At 57.8% G+C, this 16,414-nt stretch overlaps 1 protein-coding gene and 1 long non-coding RNA gene across 2 annotated transcripts; one reads left to right on the top strand and one right to left on the bottom strand.

The window, feature by feature from the left end:
• Nucleotides 1-2,161: 2,161 nt before the first annotated feature.
• MTG1 (mitochondrial ribosome associated GTPase 1) lies at nucleotides 2,162-14,378 on the bottom strand. Its single transcript, XM_073353098.1, has 11 exons — nucleotides 13,981-14,378; nucleotides 13,338-13,402; nucleotides 12,012-12,116; nucleotides 10,224-10,304; nucleotides 9,126-9,182; nucleotides 8,312-8,402; nucleotides 7,645-7,706; nucleotides 6,508-6,604; nucleotides 5,700-5,781; nucleotides 3,695-3,807; nucleotides 2,162-3,058 (listed from the first exon to the last, which is right to left on the bottom strand). The coding sequence occupies exons 1-11, from the start codon at nucleotides 14,279-14,281 to the stop codon at nucleotides 2,961-2,963; spliced, it is 1,152 nt and encodes a 383-aa protein (XP_073209199.1). The 5' UTR covers nucleotides 14,282-14,378; the 3' UTR covers nucleotides 2,162-2,960.
• Nucleotides 13,266-15,259, top strand: LOC140914668 (uncharacterized). Its single transcript, XR_012159935.2, has 2 exons — nucleotides 13,266-14,509; nucleotides 14,746-15,259. It is a non-coding gene; the product is annotated as an uncharacterized LOC140914668 (long non-coding RNA).
• The last annotated feature ends 1,155 nt before the right edge of the window (nucleotides 15,260-16,414 follow it).

Genomic DNA, 16,414 nt, shown 5'->3' with positions numbered 1-16,414 from the left:
CTGGTACCAGCAGCAAGTTTGCCAGGGAGCTCTGGGCACTGGCTGAGGGAGAAACTGGGCTCAGGTGACCGGGGGAAGTGCAAATGGGAGGGGAGGAAACAGGCAGATCCATGTTTGAGGGGGGAGGGATAGCTCAGTGGTTTGAGCATTGGCCTGCTAAACCCAGGGTTGTGAGTTCAATCCCTGAGGGGGCCATTTAGGGATTTGTGACATAAATTGGGGATTGGTCCTGCTTTGAGCAGGGGGTTGGACTAGATGACCTCCTGAGGTCCCTTCCAATCCTGATATTCTATGATTCTATGTGGGGATCCAGATTGGTTGGAAGCCAGTTCCAGTCACCGGCCCTGCTCTGGCTCCAGCCTTAGCTAGCAGCCAGGGGGCCTTTCCCAACACAGCCAGGAGTTAATATAGTCTCAGTCCTTGCAGCTTTTCCACAGGCGGTGGGGGGAGAGTGCTCTTCCCAACATCCAGGGGGCTCCGGCCTGGAGGGGTGCAGATCCCCCTGCTCTACACAGGCTGTGGGAGGAGGCTCCATGCTTTCCACCCACCAGGCTCACTAGCAGCCGTCCATCAAACAGCTTGGCCTCCCCACAAGCAGTGGGGTTTGCTGCCTGACACTGGCCCAGACGCACAGGCTCTGGCCCCTGAAGAGCACAGGGAGGGGGCTGTTCATGGAATCACTGCACTTGGGCGCACAGGGGTTCTGAGCTTTTATTAAAAAAAATGCCCTCTACATTTTGGACCAAACTCCCCCCACTCCCACTTAACCCACCAGCAGCCAGAGGCAGGGTGCAGGTGGTAGATTGGCATTGAGCTGTTCCTCAGTGCCCTAGGACTGGTGGGGATCCCTCCACACCCTGTGTGGCAGGCTGGGCTTTGGGCAGTGTGTGTAGACAGGCCCCTGCTCGCTGTATGTGCATGTGAACAGGGTAGTTATGACACCCCCTCCTCCTCATGCAGAGCCCTGCCCCAGCCCCTTTCCCAGGCCTGATGCCAGCTCGCCCAGCAAGCAGGAGGCCCCGTGTACTTGCACTCACCTGTTTTTAATGTTCCGTGTTTGTAATGGTTTTATACGTGTGTTCACAGTGACGTGGAAATAAAGTCTAGGAGGAGAGTCTGCTGGTGGGAAGACCTCATGTGATGGAAAATCCCCCAAGTGCCTGGTCAGCTATTCCAGGTGTTAATTGGCCTCACTGTTAAAAGTGTGTACCTTATTTCCAGCCGGAGTTTGTCCAGTCACTGCTTCCAGCCCTTGGAACTAGGGTAGCTGTTGGATTTAGGAGCTCTCTCCTGGTAGGGATCCCTACCTCAGGGAGGTTGACAGACACGGTGATCAAGCAGAGTCTGGTCTGCAAGGAGGACGCCTGTGTGATACCCTGCCCTGGCAGACTCAGCCCCACATGGAGGCAGCTCAGCTGGGCCCAGCTACTTCACTCCCCAAGGGGCCTAGTGGCAACTGCACAGGGAAAGCAGCCAGCTCCTGTGGGGCAGCATGAGAGGTGCTGCACTGTCCCCTCAGTCCTTGCTTTGCCCACCCAAATACAGGGGCAAATGACACTACTCTTGGACAGACCACTGCCCACTACAGCAGGGCCCTCAGGGGCTCTGCAGGGAACTCACTCTCTGCCTCTGCCAGAGAACAGCTGTCCTATGTCTGCAGGGAGGTACGAGCCCTGCCATTGCAAGATCCACCACTTACATCAGAACCATGTTCACAATCTCAGCTTCCATCACTCCCACTGGGGCCTGCAAAAGGAACCATGGAAGTGTGACCTGAATGTAAGACACAGCCTGAGCCCATTGCTCTGCGGGGGGGGGGGGGGGGGAAGAAGCTGCCCAGAGTATGACCGATACGGCAATGCTGCCTGAGTGTGCAGAGAGCCTGAGCGCCTCGCTCTGAGGGGAGAGCTGCCCTGAGTGTGACCGACACAGCGACACTGCCTGAGTGTGCAGAGAGCCTTAGCACCTCGCTTTGAGAGGGGGGAGCTGCTGCTGCCCCTCGGGTTGTATCTGAAACTTGAAGACAATTTACATCACATCACAACACTTAGCTCCCCACACAGATCACTGCAGCACAAACATCCAGCTCACACGCTTGCCCCCAGTGCCAGCCTCTGAGAATGCCAGCGACGCAGTGGTGTGTTAATAAATACCAATGTGGTGACAAGGTGGAACTGAATTTAATGGCCAATAAATCCCAGCAGCAGAGGGCTTGGATTTCATTACATGTGCCCCAGTTTTTATTTTAAACTAAGCTGCCACCACACGCTGTACCTGCCCTCAGGGTCCAGGCCCAGCAACTGGGGCTTGCTGGCACTGGAGAGCAGTGGGCTGCCAGCACTGTGGCAGTGACAGAGCAGACGAGGGTTTGCCTGGACACAGCAGGAGCATGTCTCTTTAAAGGGTCCCTGGTGATCTGTTCTTCCAGGAAACACAGAGGCTGGCTCTGCCCACGGGGGCAACAGTCCAAAGGAACATGAACCTATGCCGGCGAAAGGCAGGGCCCTGAACTGCCCCAAGACCTCCCTGCCCCCGACAGAGGATGGGGGAGTCCCTGGGCTAGGGTCTGTTCATAGCACGTCATCTCTGGGGATGACGGGCAGGCAGAGCCCACCCAAGCAATGACAGGGGCCCTGGCTGGGAAGCCAAACACAGACCCACATGAGGGCTGCTCCCCTGGTCACACCAACCCCAGAGCTGCATGTGCATGGGGCAGGAGGAGGGAAACAGCCTGGGCACGGCCACATCCTGCTTTGCCTGTGAGCCACCTCCATGCCATGATCAACCTGGCCAAGAGGATGGCGGCTCGCCCTGAGGCCAGGCACTCTCAGCCCTCGGTGGGCAGCACTAAGGGGACAAGGCAATGGCTGAACCCACTGGCAGGTCTCCGAGTGCCCTGCACTGGCAGGTGGGTCCATCCTCCCGCTGAGCCCGAGCCAGGCGTGGGGGCTGGGCAGGGCTCAGTCCAACAGCACCTGGCCCAGCTCCCCCTTGCGGAAGGTGCGCAGGAGCTCATAGGCGGCTGCAGGATAGTCGGGCGCAATCACGTTCACGTCCCCTACAAGAGAAGGCAAAGGCTGTAAGTGAGGGGGGAGCTCATGGCCCAGCCCCTCGATGGGTTCCAGACTGTACAGACACTGCCCCAAAAGCAGGCCAAGAGGGAGGGGAGGGAAAGGAGCTAGCTCTGGCTGGTCCCTGGGCGCTGCACGGCCCTGGCTCCATGCAAAGGGCACAAGAGGCTCCCCCACAACACACCAGGGCTCAGAGATCCTCCCTCCCCCCACCCACAGTCACCAGCCTCCATCGCCCCAACGGGCAACTCCTGCCAGCCCCCACTGCCCGTCCTCGTGCCAGTCCCACGCCCTGGCCACACCTCTTGAGGCGATCACGCTGAACAGAGGGTCTGAGTCGGCAGCAGCTGGGGCCCTCCTACCCCACCCCGCGCACCTTCAGGCTGGGGCACTCCCCCAGCACCTCCAGCCAGCAGTGGGTGGGGCATTCCTCTTCTCTCCCCCACCCACCCAGCTAGGGGGCTCCCTTGTCCTCCCCTCCCCCCTTGGAATCTCCAGGTGGCATGGGCACAGCACTTAGCCACCTCCCGCCAGGTTCTCTGCCCAGTATGGGGGGGCCACCCCACCCCCAGCTGGCTCTCACCCGTCCCCCCACGGGGTCCCAGGCCTGCAGGGGCACTCACCTGTCCCTGTGAGCACCTTCACTTTGTGCTTCTTGCCCAGATTCAGTGCCACCCGCTTGAGCACGCTCTCGATGTCATCACTGGGCTCTCCCAGCCCATAGCGCTCCACGTAGCTGTGCCAGGGCAGCGAGAGCGGGTTAGCACCAAAGGGCAGGGGCAGAAGCACCAGCCAGGTCAGGGCAAAGGGCAGCTTTCCTTGTGCAGAGCACCTCACCCAGGGGCCGCAGCGCTCAGGGTGCTCTGGAGCGTGCAGAGGGATGGTGTGGCTGCAATGCATGCAGTGCCTGCTCTGGGGTACGGCCAGCACCCTCCATGCCCCGGCTGACCAGCCAGCCGCATAGAAGACAGGCCCCATGGCCCTCCGGGCTCCTTTCGGCCCCATCAGTCACCCGAGCAGCTCTACCACCACCTCCTAGAGACCGCAGGGATTTCTGCACATTCCTACCTGTGCGGTGTCCCCAGCTGCCACTCTACAAGGGCGGCTGCCAGTGCTGGCTGGCTACGGGGCCTCAGGCAGTGAACACCTTGCTGCTCTGGCGTGGGGCAGCAGGGCTGATACCTGCCCTTTCTAGGCAGGAGCTTTCACTGGCAAAGCCACCCAGAAGCCCCTGCAGACCCGCTGTCAAGGAGGCTGGCTGTCCCTTTCAAGCCATGAGCGCTGGGCCTCCCAGCGGCCAGAAGAGAGCACTGAAGGCACCAGCAAAGTACAGCAGAGCTTCAGCTGATTCTGGGACAAGAGCTGCATTTTGTTCAACAGGTACCAGCTCTTGCCGAGGCTTTAGGCCTCAGCCAAGCACAGACAAATTCACTGCTGGAAACGAGGTCTGTTTCCCCTGTGCGTCAGTACGGCCAAGGTGGGTACTGAACTTAGACTTTTATGAAATGTCTGAAAGTTGCTGCTCACATCAATCACACTTGTAATATCTTTATTACATGATCTAAGATAAATAAGCTTTTGCTTTGTAACCGTAAACTGTTTGCGCTCTGGAATGGTGAGCCTTGCAGGAGGGATGTCTCCTGCCCAGAAGGCAGGGCTATCAAAACTAAATGAGCCATTGTGGAACATCACAATACAAAGACTTTGTTGATTGTCCCTTCCACACCCATAAAGAGGCCACAAAGGAAATAAAAATAGCGAACGAGAAAAACGTGCATCTCATTTGACTCTCCCAGGACTGGAGCCACAAAACAGAAGCAGAGATCCGCAGGGTCAACCTGGGTTAAACATTCTGTGCTGACAGATCACTACAGCTCTGTCACCTTTAAAAACCATAGGCACACATCATGTGTGTCTATACGGTTGCCTGCTTTAACCTTCTAAGAGCTCTAGCATTTCTTTTCCTAATTAATGCATCATTCATTAGTTTACCATAGGCTTGGCTACAAGTGTTGTCTTTGGCATGAGATCTGAGGTACAAACGGGACTAGCAGCAACCCAAATCTTGTGTGATATTTGATGTAGAGCAACCAGCCTTCATGAAGTCCAGCTTGCCTGGGTGGCAAGACAGATCGGAGAGCCCAAGGGGACTGTCTGTGACTCCACAGTAAGGTTGTTCTAGTTCTTCAGTTCACACTTGTTACTGGGTTGGTGCAATCTAATTAGAGACCATATTACCAGCCTGGGGTGTCGCCCTGCTTTTGACAGTCTGCCCTGAGGTTGGCCCTCAAAGTCATGCAGCGTGACACTCTGCATATGACACGTTCTGGGCACCACTCCATCTCCTACAGCCCCTCCTGGCAGCTCAGTGCGGGGGCACCGCCAGCCAGGCTCACATCAGGAGCGGACAGACCCTCCGCTCTGGCAAGGAGTGCCCCCGCTGCAGGAGCTTCCCTGCCAATGGTGTGCACAAGAGCAGACTCCAAGCAAGAGCTGAGAGGTGGCACTGGGGAGACATGGGCAGGAGCCAGCCCCCACAACCAGGGAAGACCCTGGGGTCTCAATGCATGAGCCCAGCCAGCTCCACCCCATGACCCCACAGCAGCCAGGTGCTCAGGAAGTGCTCACCTGAACTGCTGCTGCTTGTTCAGGGTGTACAGCAGGTAGTCGGCCATGACGTCCTCGCCCACCAGGTGGTCCCGGATGGCCCCTATAAGAGACAGAGCAAAGCCTGAGTGCCATCCATGCAGGGCAGAGGCCAAGAGACAGCCCCTCTGCACTGGCCTGGGAGCTGTGCCTCGACCCCTCTCCCACAGGGCTCCAGGGCTCAGGGGCCGGCTTGGCCAACCTGAGACTGTGTGCACAGGGCACCTCCAAGGCGCTGCTCCCGCGGGGCCACCCTGGGCACAGCCAGGCTCCAGCCCACAGCGCCAGGCACAGTATGGAGGCAGCCACTGGCCTAGTAAGAACTCCCCAGGGTGGGGAGATGGGCCATTCCTACTGAGCTCTAGAGCCCACAGTGCCCCCCTCAAGCCCCAGGCGAGAGCCCCAGCAGCTGATCTGGATGTTCACCAGCTGCAGCTCACAGTCAGTATGGCCAGGCGGGGGAGAGGGCCAGGGCAGACAGCTGGGCTGGAGCACATGCGCTGGGTGATGCTCCCTCCTCCAGACAGCTGGGAGCAGTAGCCTGTCCCGAGCTGGGCTCCTCAGGGTAGGGGACAGGCAGTGGCTCTGGCCCAAGCACCCAACAACAACAACAACAAGTCTCAAGGCAGGACCCACGCTGCCTCCACAACTCCCTGCTGCCTGGGTGGAGCGTGCCTCCCTCCCCCACACCCTGCCCGCGATCATGAGTTCCGGGGATTCCTCTCTCAGCCCCAGCCGAGTAAGGACAGGCCCTGGCCAGAAGCAGCTGCAGCTCCAAAGCCCTTCTCACCGCACAGGGCCAGCTTCATGCCCGTCTCCACGCTCTCTATTCTCGGAGCCAGCACTCCAGGCGTGTCCAGCAGGTACATAAGGGGCCTCTCAGAGACCTAGACAGGCGGAAGCAGGCTTGTTATGAGGCCGTACGGGTCGGAGAGCAGAGTCCAAAGCAGCACTCTGAACAGCACCGGCACGAACGGAGGGGACGCTGGCACTTCCGAACCGACCCCCCCCCACCAGCTGGCTTGGGAACGGCACGACGACTCTGTGCTCCACCAGCCCAGGGAAGAGACTCTGTGGAGCACAAACACTGGCACTGGAAATGGCCCATTACAACCAGGCACCCCAGCTCCGCCCCAGAGGGTCCCTCCAGTAACCTGCCAGCAGCCCAAGGGCCAAAGCAAAGCACAAAGCAGGGCAGAGCCCAGCCCCCTCCTACCCGGGTCACCCGCAAAGAACCAACTGGGCTGGCGCTGTCCAGGACCTGTCCTGGCAGGCAAAGAGGCCCAGGAAGGTTCCGCACCAGGTGTGGGGTCCTGGCACTTTGGCTCTGCTGGGGGGGATGAATGGAGGTGGGTTCGGAGCTCCCAGCCCTTATCCAAATGGGTGGGATGCTGAATCCTTAGAGAGCTCTCCCCCAACACCCCTGGGGCTGCTGGAGGGGCCCCAATCGTCAGACAGTCTGCATAAACATCGCCTCCCTCCTGATGCCAGCAGGTCTTCTAGAGCCAGTTAAGAGGGGGCCCGAACCTAGGGTCACTTCCTTTAAAGGTGACCTTTACCAGCAGTGCAGTTTGCAGAGACTACAGATCCTGGCATGCACTTCATTACAGCCCTGGGGACCTGGCCAAACAGTCCCTGGGACCCAGCCCCATACTCTAGCACTATGGAGCGACTGGGAGGCCTTGCCCGGAGAACACAACCAGGCAGTGCCCCACGGTTACTTTGAAAGCTACCAATGTTGTGTTGTCCCAGGGGTCTCTTAACCCAGCCACCTTCTGACCATTTCAATTGAATGGCTACTGGCCTCACGCAGCCCCTCGCACTGTGCACACACTAGCTACACAATGCAAGCGCACACACCTCTGCCCATGGCCAGTACAGCGCCCCGGCCGGCCATGCTCAGGGGCACAGCTCCCAAGGATAGTACCTGGATTCGGGTAAGCACGGCCTTGGTGATCCCCGGCTCGCCACCCACGGGGGACGCTTTCCCTTCAGGAAAAGGAGAGGCCCAGTCAGCTGGAGAAGGAAGGCTCACTCTGGCCTGGCCTGCTCCCAGGGCAGTGACAGAGCTTTGCCACTGGCCTCACGGTGCAGGGGTGGGCCCTGTGCATACCCAAGAGGTCTCCCAGCCATCCCCCTGACTGGTGTGCCTCATGGGACTGAGGCCCCGTTCAGCCAGCACCTGTTCCCCAGAGAACTCCCTGGTTTCTCTCTTGCTGCTCCTAAGGGAGCTCTGCCAGCCCCTCTGCATCCCTCATCGAACTTCACAGCAACGGCAGAGCAGCTGCAGAGAGGGGAACAAGGGCCCAGCTCCCCCTGCTGCCTCCGGGGCCTCCCAGCTAAACACTGGCTAAGCCCAGCCCTGCTCAGCTTGGGTCACTGAACAGCCAGGGAAAAGATGCAGCATGCAGGGCCAGTTCAGCAGTTGGGAGAGCCAGTTCCCTGCAGGAGAGGGTTGAACCACTAGGAGGTCTGATGAACCCGCCCTACGGCCACCTCAAAGCCCCCAGCCCTCCAGGGATTTGTGACCCACAGGCAGGGGGTGCTCTCCCCCCGAACCGAGGGGCGCAATGGAAAGGCACACAAGGAAGTACCCTTTTTGAGATGCAGCCTCCGCATGGAGTTGATAAGGGAGGATTTCCCCACATTGGGCACCCCAATCACCATGATGCAGTACTCCACGTTCTGGAACAACAGAAAGGGAGATGGATGAGATGCCCCCTCCCTCGGCAGCAATGCCAGGCAGCACCGCGCCAGGCTCCCCTTCCCACCCAGCCAGGCCCCAGATCTGCCAGCTGGCACCACACCAGGCTCCCCGTCCCGTTCAGCCGGCCCCCTCCACACACCAGGCAGGGCAGAGCTAACAACAGGAGTGTGGAAGTGTCAAGGCAGATTAATTTGGATCTGCATGGAAACCACGAAAGTCATAAACCAGACATGCCAGGGAATGGAGGCTCGCACAGTTCATTACACTCCTGGCTTCAGCGCAGCCTCGGAGAGACCAGCTGGAAGCCCAGGCCACCAGTGGAATGTTTCCATCTGAAGAGAGAAGCCAGACTCTTCTCCCACTCAGACCGTGGAAAACCAGATTCACTCCACTGGAGTCAGCTGCTCAGCACTGACTCTCGCGTAACTAGGAGCAAGACTGAGCCCCAGGAGCTGAGTGCATGCTGGGGGCCCTGCAGCCATCAGAGCACTGTAACTCCCGCTGGCTCCCGTGGGGACAGAGGGCGCTCAGCACTGAGAACCAGGACCTCTTCAGGTGCCATCTACACGTCTAATGTGTGTGCAGGTTCCCAATCAGTGTGTCCAGCTGGACAAGCCCTTTGCCCATGTGGGGAACTGGGCAGCAGTGTGGGGGTCTCACTCACACACTTGCCCCATTCTCACTCTGGCCCGTTAGCTGACCTCAGCTCTCTGGTAGCGCTGGCTGCTGCTGACCAGATCCGTGATGAGAGGGATGACCTGCAAGGCAATACAAAGACAGATGTTAAGCAAAGCACTGGTGGCTTTGTCCTGAGAGGGTAGTAACCTGCCGTTAGATTCCCTGGCTAGCACAGTGCTGATATGAGAAGCCAGGCAGAATTCACTGGCAGGACAGGCGTGTCTCCTGCTGCAACTCACCAGCTAGTGGGAAATCCAGGGACTTCTCTGCAGCTAGCCTGTACTTTAACACAAATTTAAGTGGCAACTGCTTCCAAATGAAGGTGCTAACAGGATGGACAGAGACACAGTGGGGTGAGCCCTTCCTAGCCAGCTTTCACTTCCAGGTGTGTTCAGAGAACAACTAATGCACAGCTTTAATGCATGCAAAGCAGGGGATGTTCACACTGGGGTGGTTTTGTTCCACATAAAAGGCAGACTCTCCTCTGCCCTCCAAAGGGTGGATGCCAACTGATACCGAGCTCCTTCTGCATGCACAGATCTTCCACTGGCAGGGCAGAATATGGGAGCTGAGGACTCCCCTGCAGGTCTGAGAGAAGCGTTTGGCCACAGATGTGGCTGCATGAGCATTAGTGTCATTTTAACAACATTTAAAAGAATCAAACCTTGACCCCGATGTCCCTGGCACGAGTGCTCAGATCCTACTTCTGCATGTACTGCAACGGCCATGCCCACCACTAGGGCACTGCTCAGAAAAGCACGCTGTACCGATGCCAGCAGGCAGTGCTGCCTAGTGGTCTCTCAGCAAGCCTAGGGGAAGGTGCACTCAATGTACGAGTAAAGAGATGCTCTTTCTAATTGCCAGCACCACAAACTCCCCTGGGCTGAGAGATTCAAGCTGGGCTCTTAGATCTGAAGTCAACAATTCCGAGGTGGCATCAGCTAAAGCGGAATCCTGTAGTAAAAACGTAGGGCAGTCACTAATGGGACCTGATCTCACTGAGGCGCCCGGGGCGCTGAACAGCTGAGCGCAGCGCAGCTTGCCCTCAGCTCCAAGCAGTCACATTGTAGAGCGGACACACACCGAAAGGAACTGCTGTTAGAAGAGACAGGGGCTGTTACCTTCTTGACATTTTCATCTTTCACGCAGTTTGTGAAGAGGGTGTTTTTGAGCCCTTCCTGCTCCAAGCGCGTCAGAATTCTCTAGCAAGAAATGAGAGAGATTTCCATGTTAGAGAATGCAGTGGCCCACGGTGACCCCTTGCCCCAGTCACACAGGGCAAAATGACGGTGAGGTTGCTCAGGCTGGAGCTAACTGGGGTGAAGTGTGCTGTAGCCATCTGCTCTGAGTTACCATTTGCAGAGAAGACACAATGCTAAAACACAAACATCTGTTCAGCTCCCCACTACCTGTCTGGAAACCATGAATGCTGGCCAGCTCAGAAAAGCAGACAGGCTCCTGTGGGTGCCCCCCCTGCTCTATGCCTCCCTTTCCCTATCAGTAGAATGGGGATGACAACACTCAGCCAACACACCATAGCTCACAGGGATGCGGTGAGGACCAGGGAGCGTTACATGGCCATGCTATCTACAATGGAGACTGCAGGCTGAATCCAGGATCGTTCAGCCAAGCGAGGACAAGGGGTATATGACAACAATGACAATTCCACTGCCTCTGCCACACAAGGACCCCAGCCCCATGGTGCCTCTACCCTGGCCCGGAGGGCAGCTCTCTGGCCTTAGCCTCACTGCTAGACTGCCGAGAAGACAGTGTGCAAAGGGATGGTTCAAACACGGAGCTAGTGGCAGATCAAGCCAGCAGCAAGGGTGCCCCACACAGGTCACTGAACAGCCAGGTACCACCAGTGGGGATTACTGCCAGCTGGGTGAAGGAGACGCCCATGGGGAACCTCTCTCCCCCACTGCACCCACTGTGTGGCTGGGGGCCCCTAGCTGGACGGTCTCTGTAAAGAGCTGCAGCTGGCTCAGGCCCTGTAAAGACGTGGCCTGTTTGACAGTCGGGGGTGTTGGATCTCCTTAGCGCCATCTTGATGGAATGCTGGCCGCATCCTGCATCCGCAGCCTAGCGCTGGGAGATGGAGGACTAAAGGAAGAGGGAACAAGGGATGTTGATGAACTGAAAGCCATACTTAATACCTCCCCATTTCAAACACTTCAACTATTTTTTCTTTTCTTCTGGATCTTTATTAAAAGAATGTTTCATGGTGTATTTGCCATGGCACTAAGCTGAGGCCTCTGTATACCAAACTCTGAACCTTGTTTAACACTGTTTAACGTTGGGTTCTGTTAACACATTTGGCCTATAGATCTATCTGCATTTATACAACGGATCAATGGACCCGTGGACTGGTGCCAGGGCCTCCCCTGCCAGCAGCTTGACCGGACCACGCTCTCAATAGAAACCCCAATTCTCCTGTGATAACAGGAAATACAACTGCACAAGGCTCCTTGTAACTGATGGGCATTGCCTATGATAACTCCAGAAAACCTGCTGCCCTGCTCGGAGGTGCCATGTGGTTAGTACCATCAGGGCAGGTCTATACTTAAAACGCTGCAGCGCTTTAGTGAAGACGCTACTATGCAAACAGGGGAGCTTCTCCCACCGGCATAACTAACCCACCGCTGTGAGGCGCACTAGCTAAACCAACGGGAGAAGCCCTCCTATCGACATAGAGCTGTGTGCAAAGGGGGTTAGGTCTGTATGACTGTGTTGCTCAGGGTGTGGATTTTTCATGCCTGAGCCACATAGTTATACCACTGTACGATTGCAATGTAGACCTGGCCTCAGCCCAAACATTTACTTTAGATTACAAGAAATTGCATCAGTGAATTAAACGGGAGGATGGTTGTGAAGAGTGGGAGGAGAAAGACTTTAAACTCGGTTCTTACTGCTTTGTGAGTCAGATCAGCCAGGTCCATTTTGTTCAGTACAAGCAGATGAGGTCTGATTCCCAGGGCTTCCTGGAAGGCCGGGTTCCGGCCCGAGAATGGGATGTGCCACCGTTAAGAAAGCCAAACAACTGAGATACCCACAGTGACGGGAAAGGGCCCAGCCTGCAGAACTCTGCCCCATCGGAAACAAACTCTCACCTCTCAAACTCACAAGGCAGGCTCCTGCAGCCCTGTCAGCACACCGTGCCACTGCAAGAATCATAGACTATCAGGGTTGGAAGGGACCTCAGGAGGTCATCTAGTCCAAACCCCTGCTCAAAGCAGGACCAAGCCCCAACCAAATCATCCCAGCCAGGGCTTTGTCAAGCCTGACCTGAAAAACCTCACAGGAAGGAGATTCCACCACCTCCCTAGGTAACCCATTCCAGTGCTTCGCCACCCTCCTAGTGAAAAAGTTTTTCCTAATATCCAACCTGAATCTCCCCCACTGCAACTTGAGACCATTATGCCTCATTCTGTCATCTGGTATGACAGAGAAGTCTAGATCCATCCTCTTTGGAACCCCCTTTCAGGTAGTTAGAAGCAGCTATCAAATCCCCCCCTCATTCTTCTCTTCTGCAGACTAAACAATCCCAGTTCCCTCAGCCTCTCCTCATAAGTCATGTGCTCCAGCCCCCTAATCATTTTTGTTGCTCTCCGCTGGACTCTTTCCAATTTTTCCACATCCTTCTTGTGTGGGGCCCAAAACTGGACACAGTACTCCAGATGAGGCCTCACCAATGCTGAATAGAGGGGAATGATCACATCCCTTGATCTGCTGGCAATACTCCTACTTATACAGCCCAAAATGCCATTAGCCTTCTTGGCAACTTCTTGTCCACTGTAACCCTTAGGTCCTTTTCTGCAGAACTGCTGCCGAGCTGTTCAGTCCCAGCATGGGTGCACGGGATTCTCCCGTCCTAAGTGCAGGACTCTGCACTTGTCCTTGTTGAACTGCATCAGATTTCTTTTGGCGCAATCCTCTAATCTGTCTAGGTCCCTCTGTACCCTATCCCTACCTTCCAGCATATCTACTACTCCTCCCAGTTTAGTGTCATCTGCAAACTTGCTGAGGGTGCAGTCCATGCCATCCTCCAGGTCATTAATGAAGATATTGAACAAATATTTCAGGGAGGGAGGCAGTGGGGACTGAAGTGAGGACATTGCAGTGCAGTGCAATGGGGACCGGCTTTGGGAGGACATTGCAGCCCAGGGGCTACACAAGGTGCTGCACAGGGGGGCAGGGCTGCAGCCAGGCCACCTGCTCCAGCCACTGAAGGATATTCGGGCATCGTGCACCTCGATAAGGCAGTCCACCTTGCGCAGCCTCTCCTTCATCCGCCGCAGGCCTGCCGAAGTGGAGCCAGGTCAGCTGTGCCCACCAAGCCTGGCCGCCAGGGGAAGGGACTGGCTCAGCCCCGCCAGTGCTGCCCGCAGCTCGGGCCAGGCCCCGGGCAGATGCCCCGCAGGCCTGGCCTGAGCCTGCCTGGCCATAATAAGGCACCTGCAGGAGCCGGGACTTCCAGCGGGACCCCAAATATCGCGAGAGCCGGTGAGGCCACGGCTACCGCCTTTGAAATGCGGCAAGTCCGGTCCCCCCGCAGCCCGGCAAGCCCCGCCCCGCCCCCCGGGCACGCTTAGTCCCTGGAGAGCGACGAGACCCCCCCGCGGACCGATCACATCGGGTCCCCCCCCCGGACTCAAACCCGCTGCTCGGGGCTGGGGCGGGCTCCCGCGTACGCTGCGGAGGGGGGCGCGGCAGGCTCCGCAGCGGGCACAGAGGCGGCTCCCCCCCCCCCCCGCCGGGCGATGGGAGAACAAGCGAGCCCCACGTCACAATAAGCCGGCAGATGACACGGTTCCTGTGGCAAATCCCTGAGCCGGCCCGGGGCCCCCCGGGGCAGAGCGCCGGAGCCCAGCCCCGCACCTTTGGCCATGTGCCCGGGGAACCAGGCGGCCACGTCCCGGCCGCCGAAATCGAAGCGCTCCCGCCAGGCCCGCAGCGCGCCCGCCGCCAGCCGCATCCCGCCGCCGGAACCCACCAGCCGCCACTGGGAGCGACCCGGAGCGCGCAACCCGCAACCCCCCCCTCCAGCCAGCTTCCGGTTCCGGCCGCTCACAGAGCCCGCCCCCAGACCGCTCAGCCGAGCCGGGAGTAACGGGAGGAGCCAAGACGTCACGACCAGATCAGCGCCCCGATAACCCTTCCACCAGCGGGGATCCCTCATCGCCCAGCAACAAGGCCGTCATAGGCGCATCTGGCCCCGCCCCTGCCCGAACGCTGCGGGCCCGCGCTGTGGTGTGACCCCATTGGGGGCCCGGCTATGTGACGCAGATGTTAGGGGCGGGGCTTTGTATGTGTGTGGGAGGGGTTGGCGCGCATACGCTATTAGGGCGGGGCTTTGTCGGGGGCGGGCCAATGGTGGCTGCGCGTGTGTTGCCGGAAGCGGCCGAAGGTGAGACGGCGGCGCGGGCGCTGCAGTTCCGTGACCTGGAGGGGCCGGGCGGGCTGGTACCGGGGGACGGGCTGTTTCCGGTGGGCACGGCGAGGGCAGCCGGTTCCGGCGGCCAGGGCCGGGCGGGCTGGAACCGGGGCCAGTACTGCGGGTGGGCTGGGGCCGGGGGTGGTAGCGGGGCAAGGCAGGGTCCGGACCGCTGCTCCCGCGCACACTCTCTCTGTCTCTCTCCCCAGGCAGCGATGGCAGAGCCGCAGCGTGAGAGGCAGCCCGGGTGTGGCACAAGGAGCACGGACTCGGCCCCTGGCCTGCCGGGGACATCCCCCCCCGCTGGGACAGCAGCCCCTGCAGCTCCCCTCGCCGGGGTAGCGCCCCCTGGGCCAGGCCTAAGCCCCCCTCCCAGGGCCGCTCCCCCCGTGGCGCCCCCTGCCATGGCATCACCACCTGGGCCAGGCCCAAGCCCCCCTCCCAGGGCCGCTCCCCCCACTCCGTCTGAAACAATATCCCCCAAGCCGGCTGAGGAAACGCCCGTGCTGCTGGATGACGTGCGATACCAGATCGCATGCACCAACTGGTACTAGAGCTGTCCAGCGCCACAGCATCTGGAGGGCAAGTCCCAGACCCCGGTGTGCCAGGCACCCAGGGATACAGATGGGCTCCATGTCGTCCCCAGGAGCACCTGTGTCACTGTCCCCCTTGAAGATGGCATACTGCTGCATCTGATGCTTTGAATAAAGAGCCAGGGTCAAAGCTGCTGAGTTCCTGCTCTTCTCTCCTGCTACTAAGCTCCCAGTTCTACCAGCCTTCACGCTGATATCCCCAAATCACCAGGACAGCGACCCTGGCCGTAACCATGGGGCTTTACTCTCTCCCCTCACCCACAGAAACTTTCCTTCCCAAGGGGCCATATCCCCTCTCTCCCCCATGCACACGTGTCCTGCCTTCTTGTGCTTTGTACGCTAACAGAGCACGCAGAATCAAATCCACTTTTTGCTGGATTGGTGCTTCTCCCCCACAGAAGATATCAATTCACCTTCCAACCCACCACCCTACCCAGTTGAGCTACAGAGTTGTTGAACACATTAGGCCAGGTATTTTTAATAATGGTGAGTGTATTCCCTCTCCCACGGCTCTAATACTTCAAGGCAGCTGAAACCTTTTTTAATACTGTCTTCTGCCAGAAAGCAAGTGTGAATAGCAGGAGCCCAAACTGCATGAGGTTTGCAGACCCGTGAGTGACTGGAAGCGGTGTGAAACAGAAACCATTGTATAGCCTTAGTTGGAGAAGTTGGGGCTGCCTCTATCATCATTTTTGCTGCTCACTTCCTGAAATGCTGAGTAAAATAACTGCCTTTAGGCAACATTTGTCCTTTTGCTAGAAGTGTGAAAAGAATGAAATAACCAGCATGCAGACCTCCTTCAATGTGGCCAATGCCATGTACGCAGGGGAACGTACAGAGGTATGTGGTAAGATTCCTCCAGCCAGAAAAAATACATAGACTCTCACATGACGGGGAATTGCCACAGGGTCGAAACGTGACTCACCACTTCATTACAGTAGGTTTCTTAGAGTTTGCACTCACTTAGCAGGGAACAGCACTGGGCTTCATGTGTTCAGATCTAACCAGACTTGGTCTATGGGGGTTTAAGTGCATGTCAGATCTGAACTTGTGCTATAGGTCTGAAATTAGCGGTGTAAATGGTTCTCAAACTTATTTGGTCACACCTCCCTTCTTTGTGTCCGTACTAGTTTACAGCCCCCAACTCTGAGTGCCGCATAGCAGCCACCGCTCTGTGACTGCCCAGCTCTGAATGTGTAAAGTGTGGGTTTTTTCCCCTAAAGCTTCTTGTGCTCCCCAGAATACACTCTGCACCCGCAGGGTGAGAACCTCTGGTCTAAGAAGT

Source organism: Lepidochelys kempii, chromosome 7 (genome assembly GCF_965140285.1).
Source record: "Lepidochelys kempii isolate rLepKem1 chromosome 7, rLepKem1.hap1, whole genome shotgun sequence".
NCBI classification, from domain to species: Eukaryota; Metazoa; Chordata; order Testudines; family Cheloniidae; genus Lepidochelys; species Lepidochelys kempii.
Note: the sequence above shows the minus strand (reverse complement) of the source record. Positions and strands in the feature narration are given on the sequence as shown.

Coding starts and splice junctions, on each gene's coding strand:
- MTG1 (XM_073353098.1), bottom strand. CDS start 14,281: ATGAGGGATCCCCGCTGGTGGAAGGGTTATCGGGGCGCTGATCTGGTC. Junction 13,403..13,980: donor CCCCGGGCACATGGCCAAAG/GTGCGGGGCTGG, acceptor CCACTTCGGCAG/GCCTGCGGCGGATGAAGGAG. Junction 7,707..8,311: donor GAGGCTGCATCTCAAAAAGG/GTACTTCCTTGT, acceptor CTTTTCCTGAAG/GGAAAGCGTCCCCCGTGGGT.